Raw genomic sequence first — 20,722 nt, 5'->3', positions numbered from 1 at the left:
GGAAGGCCTGTTGTTGATTTATTAAACATTTGTTTTGTAGAGATAGGGAGGTCATAATCTCACTGTATTAGGCAGTTGTAAGACTTCATTTAGAATACTGTCTCCAAGCACGAAGACTGCATATACATATACACACACATATATATATATATATAAAAGACATTGAGCTTGTCAAGAGTCCAAAGGTGGTCACCCTGCTTAGTGAGAATTGCAAAAGGGTAACCGGTACCTTTATGAAGAAAGACTTGGAATATGTGGGCTATGGAGCCTGGAAACCAGGTACTTTAGAGGGGACTTGATTAAGGTCTATAAAGCACTGAGAGGAGATAATAAAACAAATGAAAGGTGACATTTTTCCTGTTATAAGTGATTCCAGGACTAGGAGCTGTAAATTTAAATTATGGGGAAAGAGGTAGAGTGAGTTGCAGGAAGGTTTTTTTTTTTTTTTTTTTTTTAGCCAGCAAGTTGTAAATTACTGGAATAAGTTACTTCCATGAGCACTTGAGAATGACAACTTGGAGGAATACAAAAGTCAGCTGGATAGTTACTGCTTGAGGAAATGAACCCATCAACTATTTATTTAATTTTTTATTTAGTTATGTATTTTATTTTATTTATTTATTTTTGACCAATGCAGCAAAAACCTTGTGCTGTATGGTTTATACTAATACTAACTAAATCTGGGGAAGCATGTTCACCATTTGACAAATTATAGATAGGTGTATTATTATGTAGTGTATTTTAGACTAACGATACAACCATTAATCTCAAATACACTGATGGTACATCAGGAGGTTTAAGATTATTTTCACTTGTACTTATTAAATAATAAATATCACAATTACTATTTAATAAGTACACTGTACTACATCAGGAGGTTTAATAATTATTTTCAGGGGAAATCTCGATCTATGTTTGGAGTCAGATGAGGAATGGTTAAGAATGTTTTTGAATTTTTATTATGTTGAAAATGACAAAATATTGTATAATTAAAAATAGTAATTTAGTTTAGGCACAAAACAGGTGGATGTTTCATTCTTGAGGTTGTGTTAGATATCTTACTTCCAATTTTTTATTCTATAAATTACTTTAATGCCACTTAGACAAGTAGAATATTAATGGATGTGGCAGTTTGGCTTGATGATAGCCCTGGTTTGTAGCCATTGGGGATAGTAGCTATTATTATTTTCCAGTTTCTGAAAAGAGTGACAAACTGCCCCTTTCCAATTATTGTGCCATTGCTCTTTCCAAAAAGTGGAAAACCTAACAACTCACACTAACTTGAAACCTTCCATCTGATCAGTGGTCATCAGTATGGATTCCATCACCATCAGTCCACTGATGATATCTTGGCTTACGTTACTCATCTTTTTTTTAGGACAAATTCAATGGAAAAGTTCAGTGAAACTTGAACTGTTACTCTTAACATTTCCAAAACTTTTGATTGTGTTTGGCATAAAGGTCTAAACAAGTTTTATTCTCCTATATTCACTGTGGGTGATGGTAAATGGCTCTCTTTGTTTTCTAACTTCCCAATTAATGTTGGTGTTCCTCAAGGTTCAGATCTTTCTCCCGCTCTTTTCCTTTAATACAGTGGTTCTCAGCGTGGGGTACGTGGTAAAACTTTTGGGGTACACCGTGAGAGCTCAAAAGTCACTAGATCTAGTAAGATAGTCGCTAAGTTGACAACACTGCTACTGATTAATTTCTGAGAATTGAGTGACTAAGCACAGTGCTGTAGTTCATGTCTGTACACGTTTGTCAATTCTCCCTCCCCTCCCCTTCCCTACCTGAGAGCCAAACCTACCCGAACAGCTGATCTCCCAGTCAAAATATCCATTCTAAGTGAGTGAATGTGCCTTCTTACTGCTCTATGTATTTGTTGTGATTTATTTCACTTGCTGTGCTTAAAGTTATTTTTAGTCTTCAGTTTACTGTGAAGTTAAATGAACGTGTTTCTAAAGTGCCCTGAAACATGAATAAATGGATAATTAAGAAGAAAAGTAATGTGGAGCCGATTTCTTCTACGACTACGTCATCATCCCATGTGAATAAAGAGGTGGATTCAGCAGTAACTAAAAGAATGTTAAACAATCAAGTGATAAAAAAATTAAAAAACGTAAATATCATGAATCATATTTACAGTTTGGCTTTACATGGACAGGAAATTTAGTAGAACCAAATCCACAGTGCATTGTTTGCACTGAAGTCCTGTCACAAAATTCTACGAAACCGTCTCTTTTATGGCGACACTTTGTGTTTATCGATATATGTAATTTATGAATACAAAATTTAATGTGTATATATATATATATGTTTTATTTTATTCCCATTGTTATACTATAACTATAGTTTTATCCAGTGCTTTTTTTGGGATGGTACGGTGTACCGGCACCTTTATTAACAGTGACATGTGACTTTTGGATGCAGTGCACTTCGAAATTTGTAATGTTCCGTAATTTTTTTTCACATGTATACCTACTATTCAAATAAACTTAAAATTATTTAACTAAAAATTTGCATTTTTACTGTCTATATTTAAGATATTTTCTATATAAAACTGTATAACCATTTTTATAATTTTAAATTTCTCAGTCAGGCCTCTGTTTAATGAAGTCCTTTTATAGCAAATTATTTTGAATTCCCCTTGGCAGTTACATTTAAAATAGTTTCATATAGCGAACGGATTAAGAGAGAATTAACTCGGTACGCACTGTTCGCATTTCTGGCCTTCAGGCAATTAGTGCTGCTGCACAAATTAAGAGAGCTAATGCATTCTACAGCTTAGTGGTTCCTGGTAAAACCTATCTGACTACCTGTCCTACATACGGAGGAGTCACGCTAGTCAAGAGTGAGCAGATTGTGTATTCCCAATGGGCTCTGGCCCACCTTCTATTGCAGTGGTGTCCAACCTTTTCCTGTACAGGGGCCATATTCAAAAAAATTCAGTTAGATTTCTTTAGTGTGTTATATTTTCCATATCTTGTTGCATGTAAAAGTAAAACTGAAATATTCAAAAATTTCATTAAGTACAATACACAATTACATTTACTGAACAAAACATTTAATGAGAAAATTTTTTTGATAATTAACAAAATTTAAAATGCTGTTTTAGTTCACCTTCCTCATGGGCCGTAGATTGGACACCTTTGTGAATCAACTGTAAGCGCCTCATTTTTGAGAATTAGAAAAGTGATTTCCTTTTACCCCGACAAATAACCATCTATTGTTTCGCGGAAGTGCGGTATCCACATTTTCCTGTAAAATTTCCTTATCTCTGTTTACATGGTCACAGTACCTGAATATCCGAATGACACCGACATTTTGAACAGTTTCAAAAAGATAGAAAAGAAAAAATTCAAATTTAAGAACTAATGACAATACCAATAACGAGAGGAGGACAACGAAGGTATTAATCCTTCTAAACATGAATTGTTGGCATTTGGTGAAAGTGAAGTTAAAAAATTGTCAATTAGGTTACAGTTAAATGAAAGAGATGCAATTTGTGGATTTCGGGGATACCTAATTGATAAGAAGATTTCCGAAGAATTGAAGCATTTGATGAACATTCTGAGAACGATACTAATTTCATCGAGTGAATGTGAACAAGGATTTTCAGAAATGAATCTGATCGCCAGCCCAACCAGCGCTTTGTATGACAAAACAGTTTCTTCACTACTGTTTCTTAAAATTGTAGACCCACCACTGACCCGCTTCGATTCAGCAAAATATGTCGATTTGTGGCTGCTTCGGAAATGTCATTCGGCAACCGACACACAAAGAGGAAGAAAAGAAGTTGGCATAGGACAGGGGTCGGCAACCTGCAGCTCTTTTAACACGTAACTGCGGTTCTTTAACTTTACAGCTCACATGAAGCACAATTTGAAATGGAGTTAGAGGACTTAAAAATCAAGGACATGTGGAGTGCAAGACTAAAATGCCTTAAAACTGAAATTGAGGATTTGGAGAGGCAAAAGGCTGCCCTTGCAATTCTACACAAATGGACGGCGATAGATGAGTTTAAAATGCAGACCAAATTGTGTTCGATGTGTGGTGTAGCTTACCAGACCCATATATAAATTTGAAAATATTTGCGTTTGGAATTCTCAATTTTTGGTTTGACAAATTTCTGCAAGCAAATATTTTTTAATATGAACTATATTAAAAATAAATCAAGAAACCGTCATCTGAACAATGTGAGCATGTTTAATTACGACACACTCGCATGATGTTGGAAGACACTTGCTCAAGAAGTTCATCAGCAAAAGTCACGTTAATTTGTACCTAATTGGATGTTTTAAAATTTGGAATATTCTACAAAAACTTCATTATGAATTATTTTACTTATATTATTATTTTTTAAATATTTTACTCACATTTTACTTATTTTTTTATTTAAAAATAACTAAATGCACAAGGCATATTATTTTTTTATATACTTGAATAATAAATTTATGCTTAATAAACTGTGTTAATACACTTAATTTGTTGTCCTTATTCTGAAAACATTACTACTAAAGTAACAATATCAGGAGAAAAAAATTTTCAGAGTACTTTTCATATCCTTTTAATTTAAAATTTTTCCTGATAGCAAAGAATGAGTACCGGCACCTGTTTTTTTACAAAAAAAAAGCACTGGTTTTATCTATCTATACAAGGAGTGCGCCAGTTACATACACATTTCCAGGGGGTACACGAAGCATAAAAGGTTGAGAACCACTGCTTTAATATATTAATGCCGTCTTTCACCTTCTCAGTCTGTCCATAGTTTTGCACACTACCTCCACCTTCCAGCTTGAAAACCTTGCTCTGCACAAACAACTTCAAACATACCAGCACTTTGCTTATTGGAGGCTTGAAGTGGTGAAACCCATGTTTAGTCTCTAGAGCAAAGTTTCCGGTATCCCCCCCCCATACTTCTCCTTCAACCCATGCATGGTAAAAGGTAAAGTGCAGCCATTATCAACCCACTGCAGGATGGAAGCCTCCTCAACAATTGATGCTGAGGGAAATGGACCATAATCTGCCACGCTGGTTCAGTGTGGGTTGGCAGATCGACCATATTCAGCAGTCAGGGACTTGAACCCCGGTCTACTCAAAGATCGTGTGCTACTGCACTCCCGCTCCTGACCACTCGGCTACGGAGGCCTTTTTACTATAGGTTTTGATACCTTTCATGTTTGGGGTTTTCATAAAAAAAAAAAAAAAAAACCTTTTCAAATGTTCACCACCAGTATCTTAAAGTTCCAATCTCCAGGTAATTCTGTAATAGGGCAAAGAAAATTTATTTAGCTGTGATCCTTCTAAAACTTAGTCCTGTGGTATTTCTTGAAAAAAAAAAAAAAAAAAAAAAAAAAGTCTTTCATCACTAAAATTCATAACTAAACACTAAATTTCTAGACAAAATTCCCTAAATAATAAAGATTACTTTTCTTTATTTTTTTTTTGGATTACTCTGCTTTAGTATAAGCATATCAGAAATATTGCTTTCTTTGCATACATCCCCCCCCCCTCTATTTCTCAACATTACATTTCCTCTACCCAGCTACTGACTCTACAGATCTGAAATCTGCCCTAATGTGGAATAGTGTTCCCACATCTGGGGGTGGTGCCTCAAACTCCTAGACAAAGGACATTCAATAAATGTGCTAAATGGGCCACTTTGAGAGGTTCGAAGATCTTGATATTTTCAATATTAAATTTGAAAAAAATATTTACCTGTATTTGCCTAAGTATTATTAATATATGATCAGTTTGAATCTGCATATAAAATTAAACTCAACATTGAATGAATAAATTGAGTCATACAGGGTGGTGGTTATAAAGTCTTTGATCATCTTTAAAAATTTATAACTAAAAATCTCTCTGAACTAGGATCTGATTTTCATGATTAAAATCAGAACAAAGGAATTCTAGAGGTATTAGTAGTGGCAAAGGATGCAATAAAGCAATCTTCAGCCAAAAGAATTTGGCTCTCTCCAACTCTCCAAGAATTTGTCTTGCTCAATTATTTAGATCATGTAAATGGTACATTATGTCAATAACTAATGCATGAGCAAGCAGAATATAAGTATATTGGTGCTTTATTACATCTTTGCACTTTGATAATGTTAATTGCTATACTAAATTAACAAAGTTATATATTATTGGTTTATTAGTTTTATTTAGTTCAGAAAAATAACTTTACATGAAAATTGGAAAACAGCCTTGCTGAAACTTTTTTGGTGATATCAGGACATTATGCCCAAAACTGGGACAATGTCTGGTTATCCTAATGTAGTCTGTAAAAGAGTTCCCCTCTCCTAAAATAGGGAAAAAAAGTATACAAACTTCACCTCTGGGACAAATTGGCTTTGTGGTTTTTGGAACTATAACTTCGACATTGATGTTGCCACAAAATAAAGAATTACTAGTTTTCCTGTACCCCCAGGGTGGTACACATCATCAATTCAAATTGAATTTTTAGTTGAATTTTGTTTTAAAGTTTGCAGTAGTTCCTGGAAATTTTGCTAAAGAACAGCAGTAAGTTGCACCACTTTACATGCACTCCCATCATTGAGCAAAATGGCAGATAAGTTGCATCTCACAGTCAAGCAGAAGGCTCAAGTTGAGAGTGTAAAGAGAGAAAATTGACACTGCAGTGTTACCACTGCATTTTAGTTGTCTACGCATACTCGTGGAAAGCGCAGAATTTGTTTGATGGTATACCAATGTGTAAATCTGGGCATTGTATCCATTCTTTATAGTGTAGGTTAAGGAAAAAGGTAAATCTTTTTCACAGAAGCATTAATAAAACTAAAATTGTCTCAGGGTTGCTACTACAAGCAAACAGCATATTCCACAATGGAAGTGTCTTCCCCCCCAAATATTGCTTTGACCTGATGGCTATTACAGTGACTAAGAAGGTGACTTTCTTGATGATGGATGACATTTGCAATAGTTTTTTTTTTTTGTATGCATAAAAAATGATCTATCAAAAATGCAATATTTAATGGAATTTAAAATTTGTGTTTTTTTAATACCCTAAAAGTTAGAAATGCAGAATTTAGTTGTGGTATCCTATGTATTTTAGAGATCTACATAAATGTATATCTGTATGCTAAAAAATGATTACTCGATTTTATATTTTTTAGGATGATTATATTCAAAAAAGAGTGCAGGAGACGTATAGAAAAATGCATACAAATCAGACAGTCAGCTTTGTCTGTGATAGGGTAAGTTTCACTGTGTTTTTTTTGTTTTATAGCCTGACTGGATATGTGGGAGTAAATTTTTACTCAAAATTAAATACTTATACCATGGCCATTTATGAATCTCTTTCAGTAATATCATTGATCACAATTTTTTTTTTTGTAGTAAACAATTTTCAAACCCTAATTTTTATTAACCCGTGAATAGTCTTCTCATTAAAGTTTTTATTACTGGCTTAGCCTCTGTGAAAATATTCACTCTGTTTTTAATCAGCAAGTAAACTGGGAAGAATAGAGAGTGGGTGCAAGAGTACACGCGAACAGGCAAAGTTTTATGGGCTCCAGAAAATAGAAGTTTTGCTTTTTTATTGACTTAAATTGGCATATTAATTTATTTGTTAGAGTTGCTTTATATTCCTAGTAACAATACTTTAGTTTAATTTGAATTTAGATAAGAGATTTTGTAGGTTATTACTTAGTATCGGTAAGGGTATCAAATCCACATGTTGAACAGGTTTTGCAGCTCCCGCGAAAGCAGAGGTTTTAATTATACTTAGCCACTTTATTGACATAATTGTTAGATTAAATTATTTTCTGTAAGTAGCTTATAGACCTAGTCAAGCTCCGTGGTTTATTTTGAATTTAGATAGTGCGATTTGGAAAGTAAATAATACCTCATGTCCGTATATTAACTGTTTGTGACTTGCCACCATTGTTATATGATACAAGGTGTGTACCGAACTAGATAGCGTAAGGTCTAACGGGAAACTAGATAGTGTAAGGTTTAACGGAAAACTAGATAGCGAATATAATAATATCAATTAATCAGTAAAATTTATTAATCTTATTAAATTTCATTGTCAGTTGAATTGTACTTTAACTAAATAAATATAGCGACCTAGTTTTTACAAACGTAACATCATAAATTAATACATAAGTTGACAGGGGATAAGAAAGTCATATAACGTAACTCAGAGATAACATTCAATACCGAAATACACATATATATATATATAGTGTTATAACTGCATTGGGATATAAGTTTAGGGTTATATTTTGTATTGGAATTTTATTGAACTTGAATAGAAATCATGACTCAGACCATAGCAGCAAAGCAAAAGGCTCAAACTAATGGAAGTCTGTGGCCCAGGAGAGAACTAAGGAGAGCAGTTGTCCTCTGAATCACAGTCTATTGAAATGCACTTGTTTGATGTTTGTGGAGCAATCAGGAACGGGACATGATATTGCCAAAGGAATGTCTTTGTGTGTGCGCAATGTAAAGAGTGCGAGGAAATCAGGTGCCAACTCAGCATTGTTATGGGCTTATATGAGAGCTTGAAGGACAGGGTGGATGCCCTCGAAGGATTTAAATTGAGGGGCCCATCAAGCTCTAAGCTGCCCACATCAAAGCCACAGCGCGCACTTGAACATCAAGCAACACAGCGGAAAACCCCAAGGCAGAATGCGCTGGTTCCGAAGGAACTACTTGTTGAAGGTAACTCTATTGTCAGAGAAACGGGGAAAATATTGTGCAAAAAAGGATAGATGGAACAGGACCAGAGTATATCTGCCAGGGGCAAAGGTTGATGACGTTGTAGAGCAGATATCATCTTTTAAGGGCACAAAGGGTGATATTGTTGTACGCGTTGGCACTAATGATATTAAGAGTAGGAGACTGGCGGAATTACTTAACAAGTACAAGTACATGCTGAAAAAAGCCATGAGTTAGGGTCGAATTTGAAAGTATCTGCAATTCTGCCCAGACACGATAGGAGGGAGTATATGATGAGAGCCTTGTTGATCAATTCGGCCCTGGAGAGATTGTACAAGGCTCAAAGGGTAGAATTTTCCTCAGCCTGGTCTGTGCTTGTTAACAGGAGAGACTGCTTCTACAGGGATGGGATACACTTAAATAGAAATGGTGCAAGAATATTTGCTGATGCTATCGAGCCAGAGTTAGGTGGGTCAGAAAACTGCTAGCTTGGGAGGATACACAGACTAATAGATTAACAGTAGCCGTTAGCAGAGGTAAAAGTGATTCTTGTACTACTTCTATTGAAATGCAATTGAGCAGCAGCCTGGAAAGCAAGGCAGTGGGGATTTTCAGGACTGCTGGGAGTCATAGTGGAACAAGTAAATACATGGGCTGGTATTAAGGTAATAATTAGGGTAACTAAGAGTAGAAACAGGTGCATGTACACTTGCATGTACACCAATGCTAGGAGTATAGTTAATAAATGCGATGAGCTTAAAGTGCTAGTCAAGACATCAAAGGCAGATATTGTTGGTATATCAGAGACATGGCAGTGCAGAACTGGAATTTGGGGAGTACAATGTGTACAGAAAGGATAGACAGTACAGAAAGGGAGGAGGGGTTATGCTGTTAGTTAAGAAACACATAAAATCTAAAGAAGTGCATCAAATTTATGTTGGTGGGCAGTGCAATGTTGAGTCTGTTTGATGTGACATAAGCACTGGGAAAGGAAAAACGAGAGTAGGTGTGTTATAAGGGAAATGAATCTGATGAGTATAATGAGCAGTTGTGCAGAGAAATAGAGTGGGCCAGTAAATCAGAGTGTCTTATAATGGGGGATTTTAATTTCCCAGAGATTGACTGGAATTTGTGGGTTGGTCACTCACACACTAGCAAGCCTTTTGTGGATTTATTGGATGATTGTTTTCTACAGCAGCATGTTCGGGAGGCAACTAGATGGAGTAATACTCTTGATCTGATTATCAGTAGTGATCCTTCACACATCAAGAATCTGCAGAAAAAGGAACCACTAGGTGGCAGTGATCACAGTGTGCTGAAGTGGGATTTACTCAAAGAGGTAACTACCATCAAGGGTAAAGGGAAGGGTTTTTGCTTTCGTAAAGGTGACTACGGTGGTCTGAGACAGTATTTAAATTCTATACGGTGGGACCCAACTGATGTTGTTACCAGCAGCAAATTCAAAATGGGAAGCATTCAAAGAATTAATCTTGGAAGCTACTAGGCTTTTCATACCAACAAAGAAATATTGTTCAAGGTTTAGGCATAAATGAATGTCAGATGAACTAATTAGACATGTGACAGAGAAGAAAAATGCATGGGATACATATAAATTAACATGTGACACAGAAGCCTATGATAGATATAAGCTGGTCTGTAACCAAGATACAAAGGAGGTTAGACAGGCAAAGGCAGATTACGAGAAATCTTTAGCAAAGGATGCAAAGAAAAACAGCAAAGAGTTCTTTATTTATGTAAACTCTAGAAGGAAGGGGATGAATCAGATTGGTCCACTTGGTATCGATGGTTCAACTGTTGATGATCCTGCTCAGGTAGCTAACAAACTAAATGAATATTTTGCATTTACATTCACACATGAGGAGTTATTCAGGGAGGGGAATGCCAGAGGTGTATTCAACTCTGGCAGTAAGCTACATAATCTTGTAATAACTGAGAATAAAGTGGAGGAGAAATTGTTGAAGATAAACATAAGAAAGGCACCTGGGGTGGATGGAACCTATCCAATTATATTAAAGGAGGTGGCAAAGGAAGTAAGCAAACCCTCAGCCATTATTATGAGAGCTTCCCTGGACCCTAGGGAGGTACCCATGGACTGGAGATGTGCAAATGTGACCCCAATCGACAAAGGAGGATCAAAGGGAGTCACAGGTAATTACACACCTGTTAGGTTAACTTCTGTTCCAGGGAAATTAATGGAAGCATTGGTTAAAGAAGCATTGCGGGATCATCTAGACAAGACGTCAGTTATAGCTCGGACACAGCATGGGTTTGTTAAGGGGAAGTCTTGTCTGACAAATTTGATTAGATACTATGATGTAGTTACAAAGGAACTGGATGCAAAGAATAACTTTGATATCATATATTTGTATCTTAGAAAGGCCTTTGATACTGTTGCACATGGAAGACTGCTGCACAAATTGGAGCAGTGTGGCATTGGAGGCAAATTGCTGCTATGGATAAAGGGATGGTTGAGTGGGAGACGACAGAGAGTGGTAAACAATGGATACTGCTCTTCATGGACTAATATTATTAGTGGAGTTCCTCAGGGTTCAGTGTTGGGTCCATTGCAGACAATACGAAGGTTGGCAGGATTGTTAATGACACTAATGACAGTACACTGCTGCAACAGGATCTATAAAAGTTGGGCTGAGAGGTGGCAAATGAAGTGAAGTTTAACATTGACAAATGTAAAGTACTACATATGGGAAGCAGTAATCCCAGAGTAACGTATCAACTCTGTGGTACCACACTGACAGTGGTAGAGAATGAAAAAGACCTGGGAGTAATTGTGCAGGCAGATATGAAGTTTTCTGAGGAGTGCAGACGGGCTGCAAGAGTAGCTCATGGTGTCTTGTCAGTGATATACAGGAATTTTTCTAGCAGGGATAAGGAGGTGATTATTCCCTTGTATAAGGCAGTGGTCAGGCCCCACCTTGAGTACTGTATACAGGTCTGGAGGCCTCATTTTAAGAAGGATGTAGAGCTGTTGGAACGAGCACAGAGAAGGGCAACAAGATTAGTGAACAGAACAAAGGGTTTCTCTTACGAAGAAAGGCTTAAGTTTTGCAAATTACAGTGTCTGGAGACTAGGCACCTGCGAGGTGATCTGATTGAGGTGTATAAAGCCTTGAATGATTTGAGCATGCTCAATGCTGATGGGATTCTTCCTCTTGCTCACAATAATCACCTGAGAGGGCATAAATTCAAATTTAGGAAAGACAGTTGTAGGATAGATGTGCGGAAGTTTGCCTTTAGCCAGCAGGTGGTTGATTGCTGGAACAAACTTCCATCTGTCGCTGTAGAAGTTGATAGCTTAAATAGATTCAAGGTAGAACTTGACAAACATTTGGAGCGAGGGGATGGGTGAAATAATTGTTTTTTTTTTTGGGTGATGCTATATAAACTTGCTTTCTTGCATCATGTGTCCTTGCTAATAACTAGAACTCAAATAACTAATAGGAGATACAGTGCAATGGTAAAATAAAGCAAGTGTCGGTGGACAGTTTTAACACCTGTGTTAAATTAAATTATAACTACTTTTTTTTGATTGCACAATGACTAAAACAGGGCTGAACAAACACGGTTGCCATGGTGAATGAAATCTGACTTGACAATTGGCATTTTACAGGCCAGTTTAGCAGCTTGGGGTTGACCTACCAGGTTTCTTAGTTTCAGGACCACTGTGGTTATTATCTTGCAAAAATAATGACCACAGTCAAAGATTAGCAGAACTTTTGACAAAGGTATACAGTAGATTACTCTTAGTTTAGTTTCAGTGCTATCTTATTTCACGGAACAAATCTTCTTGGTTGAAGGAACTTGACAGAGATAACATCTCAAAGAATCATACTGTAGTATGATTGGTTCAGCTATTCACCTCATCATGTGAGAGTTTACTGCATAATGCCTGTTCCAGAAAGATCTTTAGTTTTTCAAGTATGCCGTCCCCACTCATTGGCAACTAACTTGAGGCCTGAACTGAAAGATTCAAACTATTAAGGGCAATCAATATGCTCTATACATTTTATCAATTCTAGTGACAAATGTTTCTGTAACATCCGTTTCTAAAATAGACATATTTTTTATACATCTATTTTTATCAGATAGCTGATAACAGTATTTTTTCAATACATAATTCTTAAACAGCTTAAAAATACTACATGTTGGGATCAAAAGTAAGATCATTTTGGATTATGGGATGGTAACATGACAAGAATCAAAGTGGTTCCTTGGATCACTTTCATTCCTGTCATGGACTACTTATGTTTTTGACTGCTTCTGTTGTGTTTCGACTGCTTCTGTTTTTGATTGTCATAAATGAAGAGAGCATTTTGTTGTTGTTATTTGTTATTAGGAGCATTAGCAACTAAGGCCATATTGCTCCGTGAATATGCGGTGGTCATTCCTGACCTTTCTGCATCCTCCGTATTTGGTGGTGACGGGCTCGAACCCCGGTCTACTCAAGAAGCGTGTGCTACGCACTGCTGCTCCTTCCCACCTGGCTACGGAGGCGCCGAAGAGAGCATTGAAGCATGCATTGAAGAGAGAATACTGGGCATGATGCCAGAATTTACAGATGTGAAGATTAGGATTAGTTAATGAGAAGAATCGATCAACACTTTCTTAGGGGTGCCTCCGTAGCCAGGTGGGCAGGAGCGGCAGTGTGTAGCACACGCTTCTTGATTAGACCGGGGTTCGAGCCCGTGACCACCAAATACGGAGGATGCGGAAAGGTCAGGGAATGACCACCGCATATCCCCGGAGCAATATGGCTTTAGTTGCTAATGCTCCTAAAAAAAAAAAAAAAAACCAAATAACGAAATAACGAGCAGAGTGCTGGCTGGCCTTGACTTCACCTTTGTTATGAATCACACTGTTAGCTTCTGGTCAGGCCAGCATGCTGGCAATCATTAGCAGAACTGACTGCTGTGGTGAAGGACAAATGGATCAGAATACTACCTTTGTGTTATCAAAATCTATTTCTGAGGATGCAGTGTAATTTAGGCCGAAGGTGGACAAACATGTTATTATATATTGTGTCAATAAACAGTTCTTTTAAGCATGCTGGCATCCCGTTATTTTTCAACTATAGTGTATCTGAATATTCAAATTCAACTTAATATTGCTAGAGAAATCCAGATGTATTGTGTTGATTCAACTGAGGAAAATGCAGAGCTTGACAATTGATCACATATCTAACTAACACCAATTGACATTGTGTGTTAGATAGATATTTCATTAAAAAAAAAAAAAAACATTGCCACACCTTGTTTCAAAGTAATGGCATTGACTCTAATTACAAGTAAAATTATCGAAACCTTGCCAGCAAATTTATTTGGGAATTGAGCTCTCATAGTTATACAGTGGTTATGTTTGCAGTTCTTCAATGCTTTGTGGAAAAATGCTGGGTTCAGATCCCATTGTGATGGGGGAACTTTTATATCTACTTTTTATTTTCTTTTTTTTCCCCATAACATAAGGGTTAGTCTGTTTTGGGTGAGAATTGCATCTTTTTATCTCCTGGTAACCCAGGTTCCCAGTAAATAGACAAAACAGTCAATGAATGTACACTGTTAGGCACAGTGTACATTCATTGATGTATGTATACTGATGCCTCATGGCTTAAGTCAACAGAAGTAACTTTGATTTCATCATTCTGCTTTGGAGTTTGTTTATTTGCAAGATTTTTTAGTGCAGAAAGATTGCTATTGCTATAGAACAATGTCTTTCCACAAATTCAAATAGCAAAAAAAAAAAAAAATTTAGATTTGATACCACACTTAACAAAATACATGCTGAGCTGTAGTGAAGAAATTTTAAAAACACCAAAAATTTAACAAAGCGAGATGATGCATTAATCATATTGGCACACCTCACTAGCACAGTATCAAGAATGAAATGTCCAACAATTTAGTTGCTCTTTCATTAGAGATGAGGAATTATTACTAGTAGTACTACTATAAAAGAAAGGAGAAAACTAAAATTGCTGGGAGCCACAAAGGAAACACACCTGTCTGTTCACTCCTGGTTGTAAAACTATTAAGGTAGGGAAGTCTTTTTTATTGGATTTTCTTATCTAAAATAAAACATTAAAATTATGTTGTTTTTTATATGTTTTTATATATATGTATGTGGAGTATATATATTAAAAAATCATTCTGATTAGCTTTATTTGTTTATTAGATAGCATACTGGACAAAATTTGATAAAGCCGAAATGACTATTATGGAAGCTTTGGAGAAATTGAACACTTTGATTGATGAGAGTGATCCAGATGTTGATATACCAAACATAGTGCATGCCTTTCAGACTGCAGAGAGAATTAGAGCTGCTCACCCAAATTTAGACTGGTTTCATCTGACAGGTTTGGTTCATGATTTGGGTAAATTTATGGCTCTGTATAATGAACCACAGTGGGCAGTTGTAGGTGATACTTTTCCTTTAGGGTGTGCCTTTGCTAGTTCCATAGTTTATAGTGCTACCACTTTTGATGATAATCCTGATCATCGTAATTCTGCATATAACACTAAATTGGGAATGTATGAAGAGGCTTGTGGACTAGAAAATGTTCTTATGTCTTGGGGTCATGATGAATACATGTATAGAGTCCTGAAAAACCATAAAACCTCCTTGCCAGAAGAAGCACTCTATGTGATACGCTTCCATTCCTTTTATCCTTGGCACACAGGAAATGATTACTCCTTCTTGTGCAACAATAAAGATAATTCAATGTTACCATGGATTCAGGAATTCAAGTAAGCCTCTTGCTTTTAGAGTAATTTATCTTAGTTTATTATTAATTTATTTTGATGAAAAAGTTATTGCACTTTTATGGTAATGATAGGATGAAGGGTTGTGAATGTAATTCTAAAGTGACATTTTAATTTTAAATATTATAAAAATAGGGAAAAATTATTCAGAAACGCATGTAATTTCTTTTCACAATCACTATGGGCTCTGAGATGCAGGGGCTATTGGTATGTGGCTTAACATCAGTAATGATACCAGGTCACAAATAACTCTGTAAAAGTTATGGGGAACAAGGCTGCTTTACTATATATTGCCTGCATGTAATAGGCTTATATATAAATTAAACAATTTCCAAAAGCATTAAAATATAGAATATTACTATTATCTACTGAATAAAATGAATTCAAATAGTGAAAGTAGACATTGTTAAACTTTATGTATTTTATAGAGAAAGAAGGGTTTGACAGAAGTTTTAGTTAATTCATTTTATAAAAGATTAATCTCTGTAAGCAGCCGAGAAGACTTGCAAATTTAGACTATTTAATGTATGTGACAAAAAATGCACCATAAAAGGTTCCCCAAAATGCTTAAAAATTAGTTTACCTTATTTTCTACACTTAACTAAGTTAATAATTGTTACTGGCTGACTAATAATAACAAATTGTACATCAGTTGCCAACATGATAAATCTGGAGAGGAAACACGGCATTACTTGGATGAAGCTATTTTACTGAAGTAAAATGGCTTCATCAGTTTGTTTTTTGCATTTGTTATTCTTGTTAAGAGATGTCAGGTTTATGGTTAGTATGTTATAGTGAATGCTTTTTTTTCCAGGTAGTTGGTTGTGATTTCTGCCTGGCTCTTGTTGAATTTGGCAAGCTTTTTCAATTCCCATATATAAGGAGCATCACTGCTGCTTGTGATGAATGAGGTAAGCAAAGAGATGCTTATTGGCAACATAAAAACAGTATAGTCAAAATATAGTTTCCAGTAAGCATCTCTTTGTTTACTTCATTCCATTCATAGACCAACAACAGCATATTTTCTGTCTCCAGAAAGTGAGCTCAGTTTACACAGACATCTGAAAAGTCTTTGATAAGATGCCACATGAACTGGAAACTTGGGCTTTACGGAATTCAAGGTCCTATTGTGTTCTGGCTCAGAAGGTACCTTCATTCTTTATGTGAACATTGCCAACCAGGTGCATTCATATCCATTCTTACTTCTAAAGGGATCCCCCAGGGTTCTCCCCTTGAATGCAGGGGAAAACCTGGTGGATTTTACTGTTTAATGTCTTCATCAGTGATCTGCCAAACTATTTATTAATATTCGTGTAAATGTAGCTTTTTTACAGACTGTCAAAATCTGCTCCATTGTTAATGAGATTGATTAAAGATTAGAAACAACTCTGGATAAATTTTTCCTTTGAATTTGAATTTAACTTAATAATCTCTCCCTAAAAATGTCATTCTTCTCTTCTCTTTTGGGTTTTCCTCAGTGACAGTACAGTGGTTTTTCACTTGTTTGGGAAAGATCTGGATTCAATTCCCATCGATGACTGGAGGAATATCTAAAGTCCTTTAGTTGAGGCTGTAGTTAGCTGACCTCAGGTGAGAGGTAATGTTTGTTCATGAGTTATTCTAGGGGTTTCAGCCTGCATGACATGCAAAATTGGTCTGTGAACACACTTGAACAAACATTATACAGTAGTACAATATGGTGTAAGTTGCTGATGTGCTAAAAATTCAGCGACAACTGGACCCATTCCCTACTTTTTTACATTCTATACATAAACTCCATAGTTGTAAAAAAAAAAAAAAGCCACCAAGTTTGTGAACTTGGAATTAATTTTTTTATATAATGGGTGTTTTTATGCACTTTGGCATAAAATAACAAATTGTTAGCAAAGTTTTTAAAATTAATGGTTTTATCAAAAGAAACACATTTAAGTTTAAAGACTAAAGATATGTATTCATATTCTATGGGACTATACTGCCAATCCTTGAGTTTGACTCCCCAGTTTGGAACCCCCTGCTGAAAACACATTCAAACATAATCAAAGAAGTGCTGAGGAACTGTTTGATATCTCACCTTCAAGATTCTTCTTTTCTACTGCACAGTCAATTATTGATCACTCTGCAGCAGTTCACTATTGAACTGCTGCAATTAATATTGTTAGATGTTAAACTTTTGATGCAACCATAGCTGAGTGGTGAGAATGCCAGTGCATGGCTACTAAAAACTACTGTATGTCCATATGTACCACAAAATATCTTGTATCCTCTATCTTGCAAGCTCCTCCTCGTGATCCTACTCTGATCATCCCAGTTTCAAAGTGAAAATTTATTTATTTAATATCAGGCACATGATGCCACTGAAATTTTTCTTAAAATAAACTTCTGCATGTCCTTAAAGTCCACAATATAACCAATTTCATGTCTTTTCTGATGTCATGAAACAGTCACCTGAATAGTCTCTCTTCAGGCTTCAAAATTCATCCAACATACTTTTAACAGCCCTTAAGCTCAGCTTAAGGGATTGTTAAAAATTTTTCATTTAGTGAATGTGACAGTTCTGTCAGTTTCCCACAAAAGTCAACAGCCATGTCTAGTTGTATTTTATCATTTTATAAGTTACTTTATTTCAAAATTTTCCCCTTCTTATGCCTGTGCACACCTTTGCGATACCCAAATCTTCATGAATAATGCAGAAAGATTTTCTGTGGGAAAAATGTCTTTGTACAGATGTCCTCATTTGTTTTGTTTTCTACAGCCATATTCTTTGCAAAAATCATGTTTGCGATGAGTGAGGTGTGTCTTGAATGGCAGACATGCCATTCATGACCCTACTTGCAAACCATGCCATCCAAAAGTGCATAGTCACCACAAACTGAACTTGTAGCAGATGTCCAAGCCTTGTAGCCTTTTGCAGACTGAAACAGAAACAGTCATTATTTGCAGATTTTCCACAGAAAAATTCATGGTTTTAGAAAGTTCCCAAAAGACCTTTGCAAGAAATTTTGCTATCGACCAAGCACATGTAGCAGAAGGTTTCTGCTTGTACAGGTTTTAGCCAATATGTCAAAGTGGTGATTAATGGTAGAAGTATATTCTGGGAAAACAGACACTGAAAAAAAAAAAATTGGGTTTATTAGTGGACTGCATCTCATACTTGTTTTGGACACTTAAAACTACTGTATCTAAGTATTGCTTGTTACCAATAATGAACACATTATTTTTTCCTAAGCAGTGGTTTCATCCACAGATTAGCAACAAAATGCTCTTCTCCACTGAAGTGTAGTTAGTTTACACAATGTTTTCTGTTGAGTAATAATGCCTTAAATTTAAAAGAGGCAAACTTATCAATATTTATTTTTAAAATATAGTATATTCCTTTCAATTTGAAGTATTTTTAATAAATAAAGGAAAGGTGAATTATCAGTGCTTACATCACATACACTCCTGATATGTAATCTGATTCAATTTGCATTATAATTGTTCTCAATTATATGTATAGCAACAAATATGAGTTATTTTATTCCATGCTTTATTTTATATATTTTCATGTTTTCTATACTTGATATTATTCATAGCTCTTATGTGAAATTCATAAAAATTGTGCAACAATTCTACATTTTTTTAAATTTTATTTCTGAACTATAGTTAATTGTTCTTATATTTTTTTACATTCACTTAAAATAATCTTTAATCTCTTTGTAGTAAATTTGACCTGTATTCAAAGTCTAGTGAGGTTCCTGATATTGAAGCTTTGATTCCCTACTACCAGTCCTTGATTGACAAGTACATTCCTGGCATTGTGAAATGGTGAACATACCATCTATAAAGCATTAATAACAGCAAAAAAAATGAACTGCTGAGTATAAAATTGTTTGAGCCTCTATAGGCCATGTAAATATAGAGATGAACTATGTACTCATACCATTTTTGTGAAACGCTTACAAGAAGGGCTATTTCTTGAGTACATTCTTAATCAGTCTTGAATGTTTCATCCTACCAATCACGATTGTGTTCATCTGAGCCACTGTGTACAGTAATATTAATGTTAACATTTTTTTTTTTTTTTTTTTATCTATGCATGTGTCTTTTTACCACACGTGCTTCTTTAATACTGGGTGTTACCAGTGATATTTTTATTCATGCCATTGCTACTTTGTGTAGTGAGTGCATGTGTATTACCGTTTGGTTGTATTAATCTAGTTATGATTCAATTCTTTATACAATAAAAAAAAAAAAAAAAGAAAAAACCTGGGAACCTTTCATTGATAGCACAAAACCAAAAACAGAAAAAAATCTACAAGTTTTGATAACATCCTCGACTCTTTTGTTTCAGGCATAACAGATGAAACTATTTTGAAGTTACATTATGGATTATATAACTGTTAGTGTAACTTTGCTGGCAAGCACTCATCTTGAAATGAGTTATGCTAGGAATTTGGAAGCCCATTTTACAAAAGCAGGAATGGATAACCTTGCAGGCTAGATCTGGCCCTTGAACCTTTTTATTGGTTCATGTCAACCTGCCAAAAAAAAATTTTGTCAAGTTTTTATTTCTCATTCCAAAATAAGAAAGTTTGGAGTGGGATTGTACCCATAAAACTAAATAAGGAATATATTACTGTAATCATTATTTTTAATTTGTTTTTATCTTTATTGTCATATAAGTAAATAAAAATCATTTTAAGTTTTACAGCAATAAAATTAACAGGGTAATCCTACATAACAAAACAAGTAAAATTGTTCATATAAACATGTGTCAAATTCTGAAGGTTATGGCTGTTTGAATTTTATTTAAAATTGAAACAGCCATAAGGTGAATTTTAATTATAGATTATATTACTATAATCATTAGCTTTAATTTTTACCATTCAAACACGTTGGTATAACTCTGTTTCATCACCATAAACAGTTTTTAACATTTTCATACATTTCTGTTGCAGATTTTCCCAATTTAAAGTAAAATTTGATATTCATTTGTTGCTTCATTAAATAATTGTCACACAGAATGTTAATGCTACTAATGAAACTGGTTGTTACTTGCAACCTGTCAGTTTACTGGACAATCTTTGTACCATCATTTGTTGGAGGATGGTTTGAACTGCAACATACTGCTTCTGTTTATTTTCAAACTCATTGAGCATGATGCAAAAACACCAGTCCAGGAACTTTATTGCCACACACACACACACACACACACACACACACACACACACACACACACACACACACACACACACACACACACACACACA

General features: G+C 35.3%; 1 protein-coding gene across 2 annotated transcripts in view; it reads left to right on the top strand.

Moving 5' to 3' along the window:
- Miox (Myo-inositol oxygenase) overlaps positions 1 to 19,489 on the top strand; it is a 30,645-nt gene extending 11,156 nt beyond the window's left edge. For both annotated transcript variants that reach the window (XM_090371004.1, XM_090371003.1), the window contains 3 exons: positions 7,134 to 7,214; positions 14,887 to 15,458; positions 19,173 to 19,489. In XM_090371004.1, coding sequence (XP_090227130.1) covers positions 7,134 to 7,214; positions 14,887 to 15,458; positions 19,173 to 19,281 — 762 coding nt within the window. In that variant the 3' untranslated portion in view covers positions 19,282 to 19,489. The remainder of the gene's footprint in view (positions 1 to 7,133; positions 7,215 to 14,886; positions 15,459 to 19,172) is intronic.
- The last annotated feature ends 1,233 nt before the right edge of the window (positions 19,490 to 20,722 follow it).

This window comes from Mastigoproctus giganteus, chromosome 3, assembly GCF_048544385.1.
Source record: "Mastigoproctus giganteus isolate SK-2022 chromosome 3, ASM4854438v1, whole genome shotgun sequence".
In the NCBI taxonomy this organism is placed as follows: domain Eukaryota; kingdom Metazoa; phylum Arthropoda; class Arachnida; order Uropygi; family Thelyphonidae; genus Mastigoproctus; species Mastigoproctus giganteus.
Note: the sequence above shows the minus strand (reverse complement) of the source record. Positions and strands in the feature narration are given on the sequence as shown.